The 15,473-nt window shown below is 31.7% G+C and overlaps 2 protein-coding genes across 2 annotated transcripts; one reads left to right on the top strand and one right to left on the bottom strand.

Moving 5' to 3' along the window:
- Window positions 1-1,284: 1,284 nt before the first annotated feature.
- Window positions 1,285-7,668, top strand: LOC114299562 (methylsterol monooxygenase 1-1). The gene is made up of 5 exons (XM_082916620.1): window positions 1,285-2,602; window positions 4,647-4,969; window positions 5,647-5,794; window positions 5,977-6,009; window positions 7,319-7,668. The coding sequence occupies exons 1-5, from the start codon at window positions 2,273-2,275 to the stop codon at window positions 7,379-7,381; spliced, it is 897 nt and encodes a 298-aa protein (XP_082772746.1). The 5' UTR covers window positions 1,285-2,272; the 3' UTR covers window positions 7,382-7,668.
- Window positions 7,669-8,004: 336 nt separating this feature from the next.
- On the bottom strand, window positions 8,005-14,539 carry LOC114299569 (vestitone reductase). Its single transcript, XM_082916619.1, is given in 6 exon segments — window positions 8,005-8,356; window positions 8,460-8,655; window positions 9,504-9,608; window positions 9,611-10,027; window positions 14,216-14,267; window positions 14,456-14,539. Coding segments are annotated over 6 exon segments (987 nt in total). The 5' UTR covers window positions 14,531-14,539; the 3' UTR covers window positions 8,005-8,214.
- Window positions 14,540-15,473: the final 934 nt, after the last annotated feature.

Raw genomic sequence — 15,473 nt, 5'->3', positions numbered from 1 at the left:
GCAACTCATCAACAACAACAACAACAACAACAACAACAACATCAGAAAATACAGATCTGAAACAAAATTATTAGTCTGAAACAGATCTGAAACAACATCCGAAAATACAATAACATAAACAACATCATCCAAAAATACAACATCAACAATCAGAAAATACAACATCAACAACATCATCAGAAAATACAACTCATTTGAGACAGATCTGAAACAGATCTAAAAAAAAAATTGTGAATCAGATCTGTCTGAAACAAATCTGAAAAAAAAAAGAAAAAAAAGATCTCATCTGTTTGTGGTGTCGAGGCTCGGCAGTGGTGGGCGTTGGTGGTGCGAGGCTCGGCGGTGGTGGTGCGAGGCTCGGTAGTGGTCGGCGTTGGTGGTACGAGGCTCGGCGGTGGTGGTGCGAGGCTCGGCAGTGGTCGGCGGTGGTGGTGCGAGGCTCGGCAGTGGTGGTGCGAGGCTTGACAGTGGTCGGCGGTGGTGGTGCGAGGCTCGGCGGTGGTGGATCTGAGAGAGAGAGAGAGTAGTCAGTGAGAGATGGAGGACACGGGTATTTTCTGAGAGAGAGAGAGAGTAGTCAGTGACCTGGTTTATATATATATATATATATATATAAGGGTGAAATTGTAATTTAACATCGGGGATTGATCCGGGCCGGGATCGAGGACGGGGCCGGGCCGGGTACGGGACTGGAACACTGATCCCCGTCCCCGGCCCGAATCTGTTCGGGGATTGATTTTTAATCACCATCCCCGCCCCGTCGAGGGTATTTTTCGGGGAAAACCCGCTCAATTCGGGATCGGGGGGTCGGGTCCCCATCGGGCCGGTTTTAAATTGCCATCCATTGGATCAAAAAAAATAAAAATAAAAAACAAACAGACCAATCACACTCCACTGGAAGTCCTGGGGGGTCACCCCAGTGGGAGTATGAGGCATTAACCATAATTTTTTATTCTCCATTGCTATTCCAAATCTTTAGTTTCTTTCCACTCCGCTGTAACAAAGAACCCATAAATCCCCTGATTAATAATCCTAATAAGCCTCCGTTTGGGAAGTGGGTTGGCTTTTTGGCTTTTTGACTTTTTTGGTTATTTTAGCCTGGGCTAAAAAGCTTGGTTTGGGAAGGGCTTTTTAGCTTTTTTGACTTTTTTTGTGAGAGAAGAATGTAATGATTATAGGTTGGATGTGATGTTTTGTTTGTTATGGCTAAAATAGCCTATTTTGTTTTTTGTGGCTAAAATAGCCAAAAAAGCCTGAAAAAGCCCTTGCCAAACACAGGCTAAGACTATATGTTGATAAGTAAATAAATAAGAACACTGAATTAGTGTGATTAAAAGACAATCTTCCCTCATTCAATGCCCCCTCCCCTCAAGAGAAAATATCATTTCGCCTCTCAAATTTTTACTTATTTTTTAATTTGATTCTTAAACTTTGATTAATATTAATTTTACATCTAAATTTTTAAAATTTTGATTAATTTGGCCCCTACTGTCATATTTCGTCCATAATAAAACGGAATGTGTTGACGTGGGGACAAATTGATTTTTAAGGTATAGTTTGGGAGGCAAATTGATTTTTAAGGTATAATTTGTGAGGTAAAATAAAATTTCAAATGAATTTTGATGTCACGTCGACACATTCTGTCTAATTGTAGACGGAATGTGACAACAAGGATCAAATTGATCAAAATTTTAAAAATTTAGATATAAAATTGACATTAATCAAAGTTTGGGAATCAAATTAAGAAATGCATGAAAGTTGGGGAGGCAAAATGATATTTTCTCTCCCCAAATCCTATTAAAAAAATTCAAAAAAATTATCCAGAGTAAATAATCAATGGTCTATGTTTTTTAATATATTTAAATCCAATTAACTTTAAATTTACACTACATACTCACTATCAAATAAAATTTAAAATAAATTTTTATAATCCATAACATTTTTAAAACAAATTAAACCTAGCAAAAACTCCTCCTTTTAAAGACAAATTTGTTGAAATAACACCTAATTATAAGCACCTAATATCTAGCTATTTTGCCCCACAACCATAGATACTTCACAATATGCCCTTAATACTCTCTCCACCATCCACCTCCCTCTCTCTCTCTCTGTTATTACTCTGCAACAACACACAATATTCTCCTCTTCTCAAATTCTCTATCTTCCTCTGCATTCCTCTCTCTCTCTCTCCCCCTCTTCTTTCTCTCTCTACAAAAACTCAAGCATATACATATAAACAGAGAGAGACAGAGACAAACCTAGATTTTTGACAATGCTGCCATTTCAGAGCATCCAAGAAGCAGAGTCATCTCTGGGAAGAAACCTGAAATTTGCAGAGAATCTATGGTTCAAGTATTCTGCTAACAAGTCCGATTACTTTCTCTACTGCCATAACACCATCTTCTTGCTCGTCTTCTATACCTTGCTTCCTCTGCCTTACGTGATCGCAGAGCTCTTGAGGTCTAACAAGATTGAGAGGTTCAAGATTCAACCTAAAGTCAACAACTCCTTCAAAGACATGTTCAATTGCTACAAGAACGTCATGACCATTTTCATTCTCGTCGTCGGTCCTCTCCAGCTCTTCTCTTTCCCTGTCATTCAGGTATATATATATATATATATTTAAATACATATATACTTGCATTTATTAGTAAGTACTATTATTTGTATATTTGATCCAAAAAATCCTAATTTTTGTATTTAAGGTATTTTATATACAACTTTATATTAAAAATATTTTTTGAACGGTTAGCAAGTTAGTGAATATTCACATTGATAATGTGAACATTTACATTGACAGCGAAAATGCGAATGTTCATATCACGAAATATTCACATTATTAATGTGAATATTATTATTAGAAATATTTTGATAATTATATCACCTATACGATTTATTGGAATATAAGAGTAAAACATAAATAGGTGAAAAAAGATTTATGAATAAATGTCTTTATATATATATACATCGGAATGTGAAAATGTGTAGAGAATTGAAGACTCGAAGAAGTGACGAGGAAGATTGGGGGAAATTCTCGAACAGAGGATATTGAGAGTTCTCTCTCGCGTTTTCGTTGTAGAAGTTAGTTAATCAGTTACAAAATCATGTTGTTTACGCTGTAGAAGTTAGTTAATCAGTTACAAAATCAGGTTGTGAATTTACGAATTTACCCTCGTTAATTGAGGGGGAAATGAATATTCAAATTGCGGTGTTTTCATAAGTACACATGCATAAATGGAAGACGGTTATAATAATCTTCATCTAAAGAAATCAAATGGAAAGAATTTGAACATAAAAATGGATTTATTTTTATTTTTATTTTTGTTGAAGAAATCAAAATTTGAAACAAAAAACTTGACTATTATATTGGGATAATTTGGGTATAAAAAATATGTGGCATAATTTTGTCAAGAGAGAGTTGTGTAGTTTATATAACACTTGTAATTATATATTTGAAAGTTTGAAAAGATTGATTAATGAGAAAAATATGTTGCATTTGAAAATGGTTTTAAATAGTTCTTGGATTGCTGGATGGGTAGTTTCTATGGCTAATAAATTTAGGAGCATTTTTGGAAAGCGAAGGTCTTGGCAATTTTTTTTTGAATTGTGTGTTTTATATAATAGTATAGATGAAGATAGCATAGATAATATAATAGTTATTATTTATATCATATATATTGTATAGGTATATAACATGCTATGCAAAAATGTAGTTTCAATCACACACTTTTGTCAAGGAGTTTAGGGTTTAATATGTTGAGGCCCTCTGCCTCCATAAAATACCCTTTATTATAATTTGAGTGTACAATAAATATAAGATACCTCACAACATAATTTAAATATGGGAAAATTATGGACTGTTTTCGGAATATCACGTATCCGTACTCCTAACAAACTTAATTTCTTACGTCCTTTCATATTTGTCAATCATCCAACACAATATCCCACCTACCTACCTTCTTTACCAATCACAATATTATAAAATACCATGTGTCTATATTTCAAGATTACTAAATAATTACCCTATAAATATGTATGTATTTTATATGTAGAGGATGCCAAATATAATGTGTTCTTTGTTGTTTTATATTATCGAATTATATAGTAAGACATTATTTAATTTTATTAATTAGTATTTCCAAACAATGAACTAATTATGAATATGTACGTAGGATTTTGTATTTAATATATACGTGTACATAAAATTTTGCTTAAAAATGTTCTGAACGCATATGTTTCTAAAATTGACCGATTCCCAAAGACAATTATATAAATGAATTTATATGTTAGCTATGCACACACTTTATTCATTGCATTTATCAATATTGCTATGAATATGCCAGTTTTTGGGATAACAATACTATTATAAATCCAATGAAATTGGAGGTAGAAGCCTTTTGAGAATTGATTTTTTTAGTAATTTTTTAAAACAAAAAAAAAATATAAAAAAATAGAGAGAATAGTTTTACTTTTTGTGGTAATTTTTTAACTTGTTTTGGTTGGTTCTCAATCAACACCTTAATCCCCTAATCCCTTGGCTTTATTGTCTTTTCCTTTATCGTTTTTTTTTTTTTCTCTCTCTTTCCCTTTTAATATGAATATAAGTTTTGAGAAGTAAAACCAAAATTTTGTTTCTATGGTTGAAGAGCATTGGGATTAGAACAGGGTTGCCATTGCCATCAGGGACAGAGATGCTCTTGCAAATGTTGGTGTATGTTCTTATTGAGGACTACTCAAACTACTGGCTGCATAGGTTGCTTCACTGCAAATGGGGATATGAGAAAATTCACAGAGTCCACCATGAATACACTGCTCCAATTGGATTTGCAGCACCCTATGCTCACTGGGCAGAGGTTTTGATCCTTGGATTCGCATCGTTTCTTGGTCCTATGATGGTTCCTGGCCACATGATCACATTCTGGCTCTGGATGGTCTTGAGGCAGCTGGAGGCCATTGAAACTCATAGCGGGTATGAGTTTGCTGACATTTTTGCTTTCTGTTATCAATAATTTTGAAAGTTGGGAACGAAAATGAGTTTGGTAAACTGCTTTTGTTTCCAAGAAAAGGAAAAAGTGAAAATCAAAGGAAAAAAAAAAAAAAAAAGTGTTTTTACTTGTTTTGAAAATGGAATATTTTCAACACACCTTTTGATCTGCTACTAGTTTAGTAGTGTGCTTTTGCTTTCTGAAAACAAAAAAAAAAATGTTTTTAGTAACTGTTTTTGTTGTCAAAAACAATTACTAAATTATTGCAATTCACCAAACTAATATATTTTCGGCTTCTCAAATATATTTTTTCAAAGGTGAACTACTTTTATATTAGCCCCTTCCTCCTAAAATATAACATCTAGATCTAGTCCATTTCGACAATGCTATATATCCATAAAATTTGTTCGGAAAAATATTTAGAATTCACAATCGAAGGACAAGATTCATTCTAATTGTGCCCCACAATAACAACTTTAAAATTTATACTGTAGATTTTAAATTTGGGGCTGTTGTTGGTATAGCTTTTCAAGGTAGATAGCATCTTTTAATACATTTTGCTTACTAATCACTTGCATCAATATTATTTATTCTTTTTTATTTGTATGAAAATAATGTTAGTGAATATAGTTTTTGAAGCAAATTGTCACTGATTATCCAGATATGACTTCCCTTGGAGCATCACAAAGTTTATTCCATTCTATGGAGGGGCAGAGTACCATGACTATCACCATTTTGTTGGGAAACAAAGTCACAGCAATTTTGCCTCAGTCTTCACTTACTGTGATTACATTTATGGAACAAACAAGGTTAGTCCACAATTAAACATTATTTAGTATTATTATTTTTTTTTTCTTTTTTTGCTTATTAGCAGAGTAACATGAATTTTTCGATCTCATTTTTAGTTTTTATTTTATTTTTATTTTTAATATTCCAAATGCATCAAGGCTTTACATTTCTTGTGTCAATTTGCTGCCTTGTGTTTCACTAGGGATACCGCTACCGGAAGTCAGTCTTCGGAAAGGTACCTCTCAAACACCCTGTTCATTTTCTGTATGATTTTTCGTATAGCGTTTATTTTTACAGGCATAGACGCGCTCACAAACACACATTCATGTATAATCCTGACTTTTTTCCTTTGTTTCAAAACAAAGTGTTCGCTTAAACTATATCATTAATCTTCAGTACAAAATTGCTGCATCTGTTGGAGTACACATTAAGCTCAATGCAGTTCAAATAGAAAAACAATACCATCAGTGTGTTTGATTTCAAATTTTTGGATTCAATTTTTTAAAAATTGAATTTTTTTATTTTTGGTGTATTTTTGTTTTTAGTGAATATTTTTAAAATTTTAAGCAATTTTTTTTTAGATGCACTTTAATTAGATGTATCTAAAAAGTAAAATATTTGCAAAAAAAAATTTAAAAAAATTAATAAATGTACAAAAATATAAAAAATGTACTGAATTCTCATTTTTTATTTATTTATATTTAGTGAATTTTCTAAACATTTTTTTCAAAAAAATTATACTCTTTAAATGTAATTATGTTAGGTGTATCTAAAAATTAAAAAAATTGTTTAGAATATTAAAAAAAAAATCAATGAAAACAAAAAAACATAGAAAACAAAAAATTTTAATTTTTTGAAAAGTGAATCCTGAAAATCCAAACTAAATACTGATCAATAATCCATCATTCAAGCCACATTTTTTTTTTTTCATTTTTCTTTTTACTTTTACTTTTTTAATTAAGGATTTCTTAACGATAGTAATGATTTATTTGGTGATATAAACTTGCTATTCTATTTCAAGGGTAGGTTGAAAAAGAATTCTTTTCATGGTTCAAGAATATTATTGTAAATGGATGGCTATTCTCATCTTATCAACTTGATTTCTAGATTGTGTTTGTATCTTAGATTTGTGACGGGAAATGAAAAGACTAAAAACAACGTTATTTTCATTTTCCATATTTTCATAAGCAAAATAATGAAAAGTTCAAAAATATTCATCATTTTCATTTCTGTGTAAAAATAATTTTTAAAATTTCCAAAAACACTTTTTGACGTTTCTTAAAAAATGAGTTTTTTTTTTTCAGAAATTTCCCCCCCCCAAAAAATTCAACAAACAAAGTTTTTATGTTTTCCAAGAAAATGAAAACACAACCAAACAATTCATTTTCTCTTTTCCGTTTTCCTTTGTCTTGTTTTTTCCTCTACAAATCCAATATCCTAACACATCCTTAATACATCTTTTAGGTTGAACTTGAAGTTTTTGTTTTTTTACTTCCAAAATTTGTAACTAGTTTCTAACTAGGTTCCTCTCTGACTTTGATTAGTTGAGGGAGAAACAAAATGGAGGCAAATACAACATCTCCAGGCAAGATCTCAAAGCTGAGTAGGTCCCAATTTCTTTCCAATCCAATCATTGTTTTCTAGCAACTGAATAGGTGTGTCTTGGTGACCTTCATTCATTTTTGTTGTCATGGAGATATTTTTGTACAGAAGTTCTTCCCTCTCCTTCTAGATAAAGATCTAATGGATGAGTTTAACTAGTATATGGACTATATGCTTGTGTAGAAGATTTTCGATGAGTTTGGATGATGGCTTGTGATTGCAATTTTAAGTACAATCTTGGGGAGATGAAGGTTACATGAATATCAAACTTTTAATGTCAAAGAGTTCATCACAAGTTTGCATTATGTGCTTGGCCAATGCTTGCTTCCTAACATGATTATATATATATTGGAGGTGTGAACACACATTAAGTATATGTAGAGTAATTAGATAAATCATGACAGTTATTAAGTTCGAAACAGTTAAATCTAAAAGGGGTATTTTGTCAATTTCTCATCACTCTAGTATTACAAATCATAGTGACAAAATAAATTACACCTCTCTATTGCCTTAACAAACAACAATGAATGTTCCAATGCTCAATCTGATTTCTCTGTACATATACACATGCTCAATCCAAATAGAGCTCTCAAAAAACGTAACATTTGACACAACACAAACAAAAAAGTGTTTTCAGTTTTTATTTGTTTATTTATCAATAGGAGGAGAGTATTAGGGATAGGGAAAGTTGTATCACAAAGCTGGTGAGACTCGAACCAGGGCATCACAACAAGTAAAGAGAGCGCCTCAACCAAACCAACACTTTCAGCTTGATAAGTGTTCTTAGTTTACAACATTATAAAAAGAGATTTTAAGAACTCGTGCCAAAAACATAAAACTAGAGAAAACCCTTCTCTTTGCAGCATTGAATCGCCCCATCGAACATTTCTTCAAGGCCATACTTATACTTGAACCCAGTATCCAAAAGCTTCTTCGATGATAGGTCAGACAATGTGAATCTTTCAATTTCTTTCAAGGATCTGCATAAATAAATGGAAGAGTGATGACTAAGATATGTTTTTTGACAATGGAAAAATAACAAGAAAAACTCGGAAAACTGAAAAAGAAGAAAATAGAACTCACTCGGGTGTTGGTATTGGATATTCTGGGTATCTGGCTGATAGAAATTCAGCCATGTTATCGATTGTTACTCTAACTGCCGAACAAACATACCTCCCTTTTGCATCAGGATATTCAAGAAGGAAGATATGTGCACTGGCAACATCGTCAATGTGCACCATTTCCACTTTAGTAAGATGCTTGTATTGATCTTTGTTGCCTACAGAGAATGGAAAAAATTGTTTAAAAAAATGCAGGGCTGATATTAGGTGGAAAAAATACACTTATGATCCTTGAAGCACGCTGTGTCACTTTGATCACTTATGTTTTAATTTTTCAAGCCGATTCCATTTGATGGGACTTAAGGTTTCGTTTGGTTTGGTCATCAATAAAGTTTTCAATTTTAGTTAAATTGGTCTAATTCCAAATAGCCGTCTAAATTGTTAGCGGAATAATTATAAAGTTCAACTATGATGTCTAAAGTATGTGTTTTGGTGCCCAAAGTTTAAATTTTGTTTATTTTGTTCCTCAATATTGTAAGTCTATGTGGCATCTTTTAATCAATGTTTAGAGAGCAAGTGACAATATTAAAAACTTTAGGGACCACAGGAGTAATTTTATTTTTTTTATCATTCCATTAACTATTTAGACAGTTCGTTTCAAATTAGACCAAATTGACTCAAATTGACAACTTCAAAGATGAAATTGACGAAATTGAAATTTGAAGGACCAGAATTACACGGAACATGAACTTCAGCGACCATAAATCTATTTTCTCCACTGAAATTAATATAGTTTTTTGTGCAACCTAAGCTGATCCACAAAAGGTGACCAACAACTCATCCTTCAAAATTCTCCGAAGTCATCCCAACTATTTTACAATACTTGAATCAACTAACTCAGATAATCCAAAGAAAAATTCTAAGCGAACAAAATTCAATAGTAGAACCAGACACAAATCTCTCACAATTGTATACAGTCCTATTATCAAATTATGTGTATGTAGAACAACTATAATCTGAAATAACAAAATGCAAGAAGAGGCAAGTCATGAGAAATGACACATACCGAGGATCATAGCCATTGAAGAGTGTACTGAACCGGGCAAACGAGGACAAATGAAGGGTCCATGGATATAAGTAGGAATTACAGTAACAAGATCCAATCCATGTTTTCAGCAAACTCTAGAGCAGCTTTTTCAGTTAAGGTCTTGGAAATCATGTATGAACCTCCATAAATCTTCAAGGATCTAATATAATCTAAATCACTCCAGTCACTCTCGTCCAAAACATCTAAACCCTTGTCATTAAACAAAACAGTGGATGCACTAGAAGTGTATACAACTCGTTTCACTGTCTTCGAATCAAGGCATGCTTTTAAAATGCCGAGGGTGCCGTTGATTGCTCTCTGGACCTTGACTTCTTCGGGCTCTTTGTCCTCAAAATCCATGGGGTGAGCAACATGGAAGACTCCGATGCAGCCTTGGATAGCTGCATCAAAACTTTTCGGAAGGGCAAGATCTGCATTGAAAATTTGAAGCCTTTCTAATGCACCGGGCAAGTCTGTGAGGTGGCTAAGGTCTTTCTTGTTATCTGGTCAGAAAACCCATAGATCAAAAATGTCAAAAAAAATCTCAAGACTTTGCACTTGATAGTTGATACACAATTTGATTTGAAAATAACATGGACAGATCACATTGTAAATGCAGGCTAAAAGACCAAATAGTAAATGGGTACTAGAAATGATAAATTCAATTTATTTATTTTTTTTGTAAGTAAGGATTTATTAACAGAAAAGAAGAAACATACAATGAGGCTCAATACATAACCCAACGAGCACAAATACATGACTGAGCAAGCCCAGCCTCTCAATGCGATCCACACATCCAAAGACCTAGCCTAAATATATATTTCATATATTCTCTTTTTTGCTTATACAGATTTTATAATCAAGGTGTATAAACTGGTTTACATGAGGCTATAATTGACATTATGAAACTTTTGATTCACAATGAAAGTCTTTAGCAATTAGAAGCCACATTTCATTTTTTCCCTCTCCAATGAGCATGGGAAGGGAATTTTTGCACTAATTTACTAGGTAAGAGCATCTCTAGATAGGCTAAAGTGGCTCCTAGTGTCAGCCATTAGCAATTAGGAGCCGCATTTCATTTTTTCTCTCTTCAATGAAAATGTTAGTGTGTCAGTCATAGTGTTCTGTGTTAACTGTGGAGAGTCCCTTAAAAAACAAAATGTGGGCTCCACTCATCTCTTACAAAGCTCTTCCAAAAGCAAAATAAAAAATAAAAAATAAAAAATAAAAAAAAGGCCCCAAGCTTCTCTCTAGTTCAAGATCGGACTAGAGTGTGTTGTTCGGACTGTGGGAGTCTATCATGGGTCCTGTTTCGATAATCCTAACCGTTCAATGTATAGAAATCGTCGAATACTTTATCCTTCTAAAAAATCACGTTGATCAGATATCAATATCTACTTGATCGGATCAAATTTCTATCAACAGTAAATATAATTTTCAAAATAAATTATTGACAAAATTCTGATCCGATCAACATGATTTTTTATAGGAATAAAGTACTCGACGAGTTCTACACATTGAAAAATTCAAATTATTGAAACAGGACTTGTGGTAGGCTCCATGGATCCAACAGTAAACTGGAGACAAGTCTGGCCAAAAAAAATGGATGATAGTGATGGACTAGGTGGCTAGTGAATTCTCCCCTTCACAAAAAGTGGGACCCACAAGATAACACACTGTTAACTAATTCATTGGAACACCCATGTAGTCATTCAATTACCTAATACGACACAAATTTGAGTTTCACTTCCGCGTATACACTTCAACACATTTTTAGATGATCCATTGAAAATGCTCTAATAAGGGTGCTCATTCGAGTGAGGACCTTCACATCCTCTACTAGACATAGCTAGTGTGATGTACTATAGGCCACCTTAGTGGCTTTTTTTCCTCTCGTTTTCATTTATGGCGTGTTTGGTTGACGGATTTGTGGAGGGATTTGGAAAGGGAAATGGAAAAGGTGTATGAAATTATGTGAAATATAGGCATGATTTATTCACATTTCACCTACCTTTTCCATTTCTCTTTCCAAATCCCTCTCTAAATCCCCCAACCAAACACAGCATTATCTTAGAATAAATAAATAAATCTACTTGGCTATGAAAGTATGATTTGAGTGAATGATTTGTAGAAGAACAGAAGATAATGTTTTGACCCATTCTACCAAGTGACTATCAATTAAGGAAGGAAAAGTTTGAATACATTATTAAAAATTAGGTATTTTGAACAAGAAATAGTTTACTATTTTAACATAACCATTCTCAAATAAAGGACTCGTTTGGAAACAGATTATTTTAATAATTTTTTAACTTTTTAAAAAAAAATGTGTAGAAAAGTAGAGAGAGTAATGTAACAACTTATAATGACTTTTTGACTTTTTAGATAAAACATATAGTTGCCAAATGAGACCTAAATATATGTACAGTACTTGTTTTATCTTAATAAAAAGGAATAGGGTAAATTACATTGACACCCTCTCTGTTTTCTTGAAATACGATTGCTACCCCACTTAATCTCTATAATACCACTGCCACTCCCTATCAGATGGCATCACTACAAAAAGGGTAAATTTACCATAATGCCCGTGATTAATATATTTAGTCTATGTTACATGGACTCTTCAGAATAAATCAAATACCCATGTTAGACACTCAACACTCGGACAAGGATATGAGATATGTGTCGGATACTTTTCAACGGATACTTCTTATATAATTGTATATAACACAATTATTATACGTACATATTGTTGTGTAATTGCTATAAATGTTATTTTGACACTGTAAGTTACATATAGTACCATTTTATCTCATATATTAGATTAAAAATATAAAAATATGACATTTTTTTGCCGAGTCCACGTACCCTTAAATTTATGATTTAATGAGTCTGACCTCTAGAGACATACCGGTACCTGACACCCGTATCCGAGTCCATATAACATAGTATTTGGTTTAATTTACTAAAATGACAAGAAAGTGAAAGGACCATGATACCCTTATTTCTACTTTCTACACTTTTATATAGTTAATGACTCACCAAATGGATAAATTAGATCTTTTCAAGTGTTTCATCCCCATAATCATCATCTTTTTTTTCATTGTCTAATACTCTTTTTTAGGACTAAAAGGTTGACACATGTTGTAGAGTTGATTTTGTTCATAGTAATTGAGTGATTGCTTTTAATAATAAAATAGAAACATAATATATAATACATAATGTTCAATTATGTATTTTTTATGAATTGATTCTTGAATATCAGTTGACATTTGATAATACTCAATTTCACCTACAAACATTATGATTTCACGTCCATATATATACATATAATTATATTTGGGTAATGCTATGAAATATAATTATATATGTCTGTATATATAATTCTAATGTTATTATGTTCAATTGTATAGTTTTTATTAATAATACTATGTCACCTTCAAGATAATGAGTATACTCATCTATTTTCTTATTCCAGAACTATAATTCACCTCACCTAGGTAGATTATTATTATTATTATTATTATTATTATTATTATTATTATTATTATTATTATTATTATTATTATTATTATCGTCATGATTAAATCAGCCATTTTATCAAGGTTTTTTGCTGGATAAAATTACTCAAAAAATCTATTAGTTTAAAAATTAGGATTTTTCCAGAATTATTTTGTGGCTGTAAAAATTAGAGTTTTTCTTTGTGGTGCTTTTGTCTAGTTGAAAATATTAGGATTTTTTGTGATTGTAATTTGCATGCTTTTGTCTAGTTATAAAAATTCTATATTTGGTTCAGAAACCTGTTTTAGAATTTTTTTTGAACACCTAGAAATTAATTTGGTTAAAGAAATGAAAAAATATATAAGAAAAATCACTATGCTTGGTTATCATTTTTCAAAAACACTTTCCAGAAAATTCTACTTTCTTATTTTTCGTATTTTTTTGTTTTTACTGAATTTTTTTAATATTTTGAACAATTTTTTTTAATTTTTAGACATACCTAACATAAATATACCTAAAAAGTCAAAAAAAATTAAAAAAAATCTTTTAAAAATTCACTAAATACCAAAAATACAAAAAAAAAAAAACGAGAATTCAATACATTTTTTGTATTTTTATATATTTATTAATTTTTCATAAATTTTTTACTTTTTAGATACATCTAAGTAAAGTGTATCTAAAAACGTAAAAAAATGTTTAAAATTTTAAAAATATTCACTAAAAACAAAAAAAAATACGAAAACTAAAAAATTCAATTTTCAAAAAATTTAATTCAAAAAACTCCAACCAAACCCACTAAATAGTTTTAGAAAAATGCTTGGGAGCACTAATTAGTGCTCCCACTAATTAGCTGGCAGTGGGTCCCGCCATTAATGATGTGATGTTTTGGTCTCGGAGTTGTATTTTTTTTTTTTTTTTTACTTTTTTAATGCATTAGTGCTATTAGTGGTGGTGTTTTTAATGGGATAAATCATTATTGTTTCTTTAGATCCCTCAATGGCCCAAACTAGAATATTATTTGTCAGCAATACTTGTGCTTTAATATCCTAACATGAAAGAATCAAGCAAAGTCTTTACAGTCACCCCTCAAATCAAAACATGATCCGATTGAAAACCCATCAAATTTACAGTCACATACATACAAGCAAGTGATCACTAGGGTTTTGAGAAAGGTAAACAGGCAGATTAATTACCTGGGTTATAAGATCTAATTGTAGTTCGAACCCTGTAACCATTTTCAAGTAGCTTCTTGATCACACCAAGGATCCTCTAGAGTGAAATTTCCCTAAAGTTTCCTAGAGTGTTATATTGTGTGGTTGAGATTTACTGGCAAGTCACATCAGAAAAATTGATGTGACTTGCCAGTAAATCTCAACCACACAATGTAACACTCTAGGAAACTTTAGAAAAAAATCACTTTAGAGGATCCTTGCTCGATTGATCAACCATGATGCTACATACCCTGTTCCACCTGTCACACAAACACTACCCTTTTCCACCGCTTCCATCTTTCTCTCCCTTTCTCTGTCTCCAAAATGATACTTTTTATTTATATATTACTTTATTTGTGAGATAGTACTCTGTTTTGTATCCTTCATATACTGGCCTCGTTTGGAGAGTGGCTATTTTAGTAGACTATTTTAATTTTTGGTTATTTTATTAGGTTAAAATTTTTGTGTTTGGGAAGATGATTGAATTTTTTTGTGATTGGATGAGATGTTTGTAAGAGAAAAAGTGAAATGATTATGAGTTTGATGTGATATTTTGTCTTATTAACTATTTTAGCCTATTTTGTCTTTTTATGATTTTTAGGCCTTGTTTGGTAAGAGGCTATTTTAGTCAATTAGTCAAAAAGTTATTAAATTAATCAAAAAGCCAACAACCCATACCAAAAAGTCAAAGATTCTCTTTTCTCTCTACTTTTTGCACATCTTTTCGTAATTAGCTAAAAAGTCATCCCAAACATACAAGTTTTTTTTACTTACCTTTTTAGCCAAATAGCAAAAAAGTTACTAAATTAGCCTGTTCCCAAACGAGGCCTTAGCCTACACTAGGCTATTTTTTTTCTTCCCAAACACCCTTAGGACTAGTTTGGCATTTTTAAAAGAAGTTATTATTTAAGTTACATCATCTCTCTAACACATTATTTCAAATCCAACTTAAATTCAACCCATATTTTATAAAAAATTAAAAAATATACTTATTTAGATTATCCCCAACAACCTCTTAATTCCTTTTGTTGGTGGTGGGTCTACACCTCATCCAAATAACTTGTCACCAACCACACATCTCTAATGTATTAACAAATATATATATATATATATATACATTTTAACAACTTATTAATAAATAACTTTGTCACCTTACCCCACGTATCTAATGTAGTAAATACGGGAAAGATTTGAACAAGAAAATAGTTTAATTTTATATTTTTTGAGTCATAAAAAAAAA

The sequence above is a fragment of the Camellia sinensis genome, chromosome 2, assembly GCF_055761805.1.
Source record: "Camellia sinensis isolate YWXY chromosome 2, ASM5576180v1, whole genome shotgun sequence".
Classification (NCBI taxonomy): domain Eukaryota; kingdom Viridiplantae; phylum Streptophyta; class Magnoliopsida; order Ericales; family Theaceae; genus Camellia; species Camellia sinensis.
Note: the sequence above shows the minus strand (reverse complement) of the source record. Positions and strands in the feature narration are given on the sequence as shown.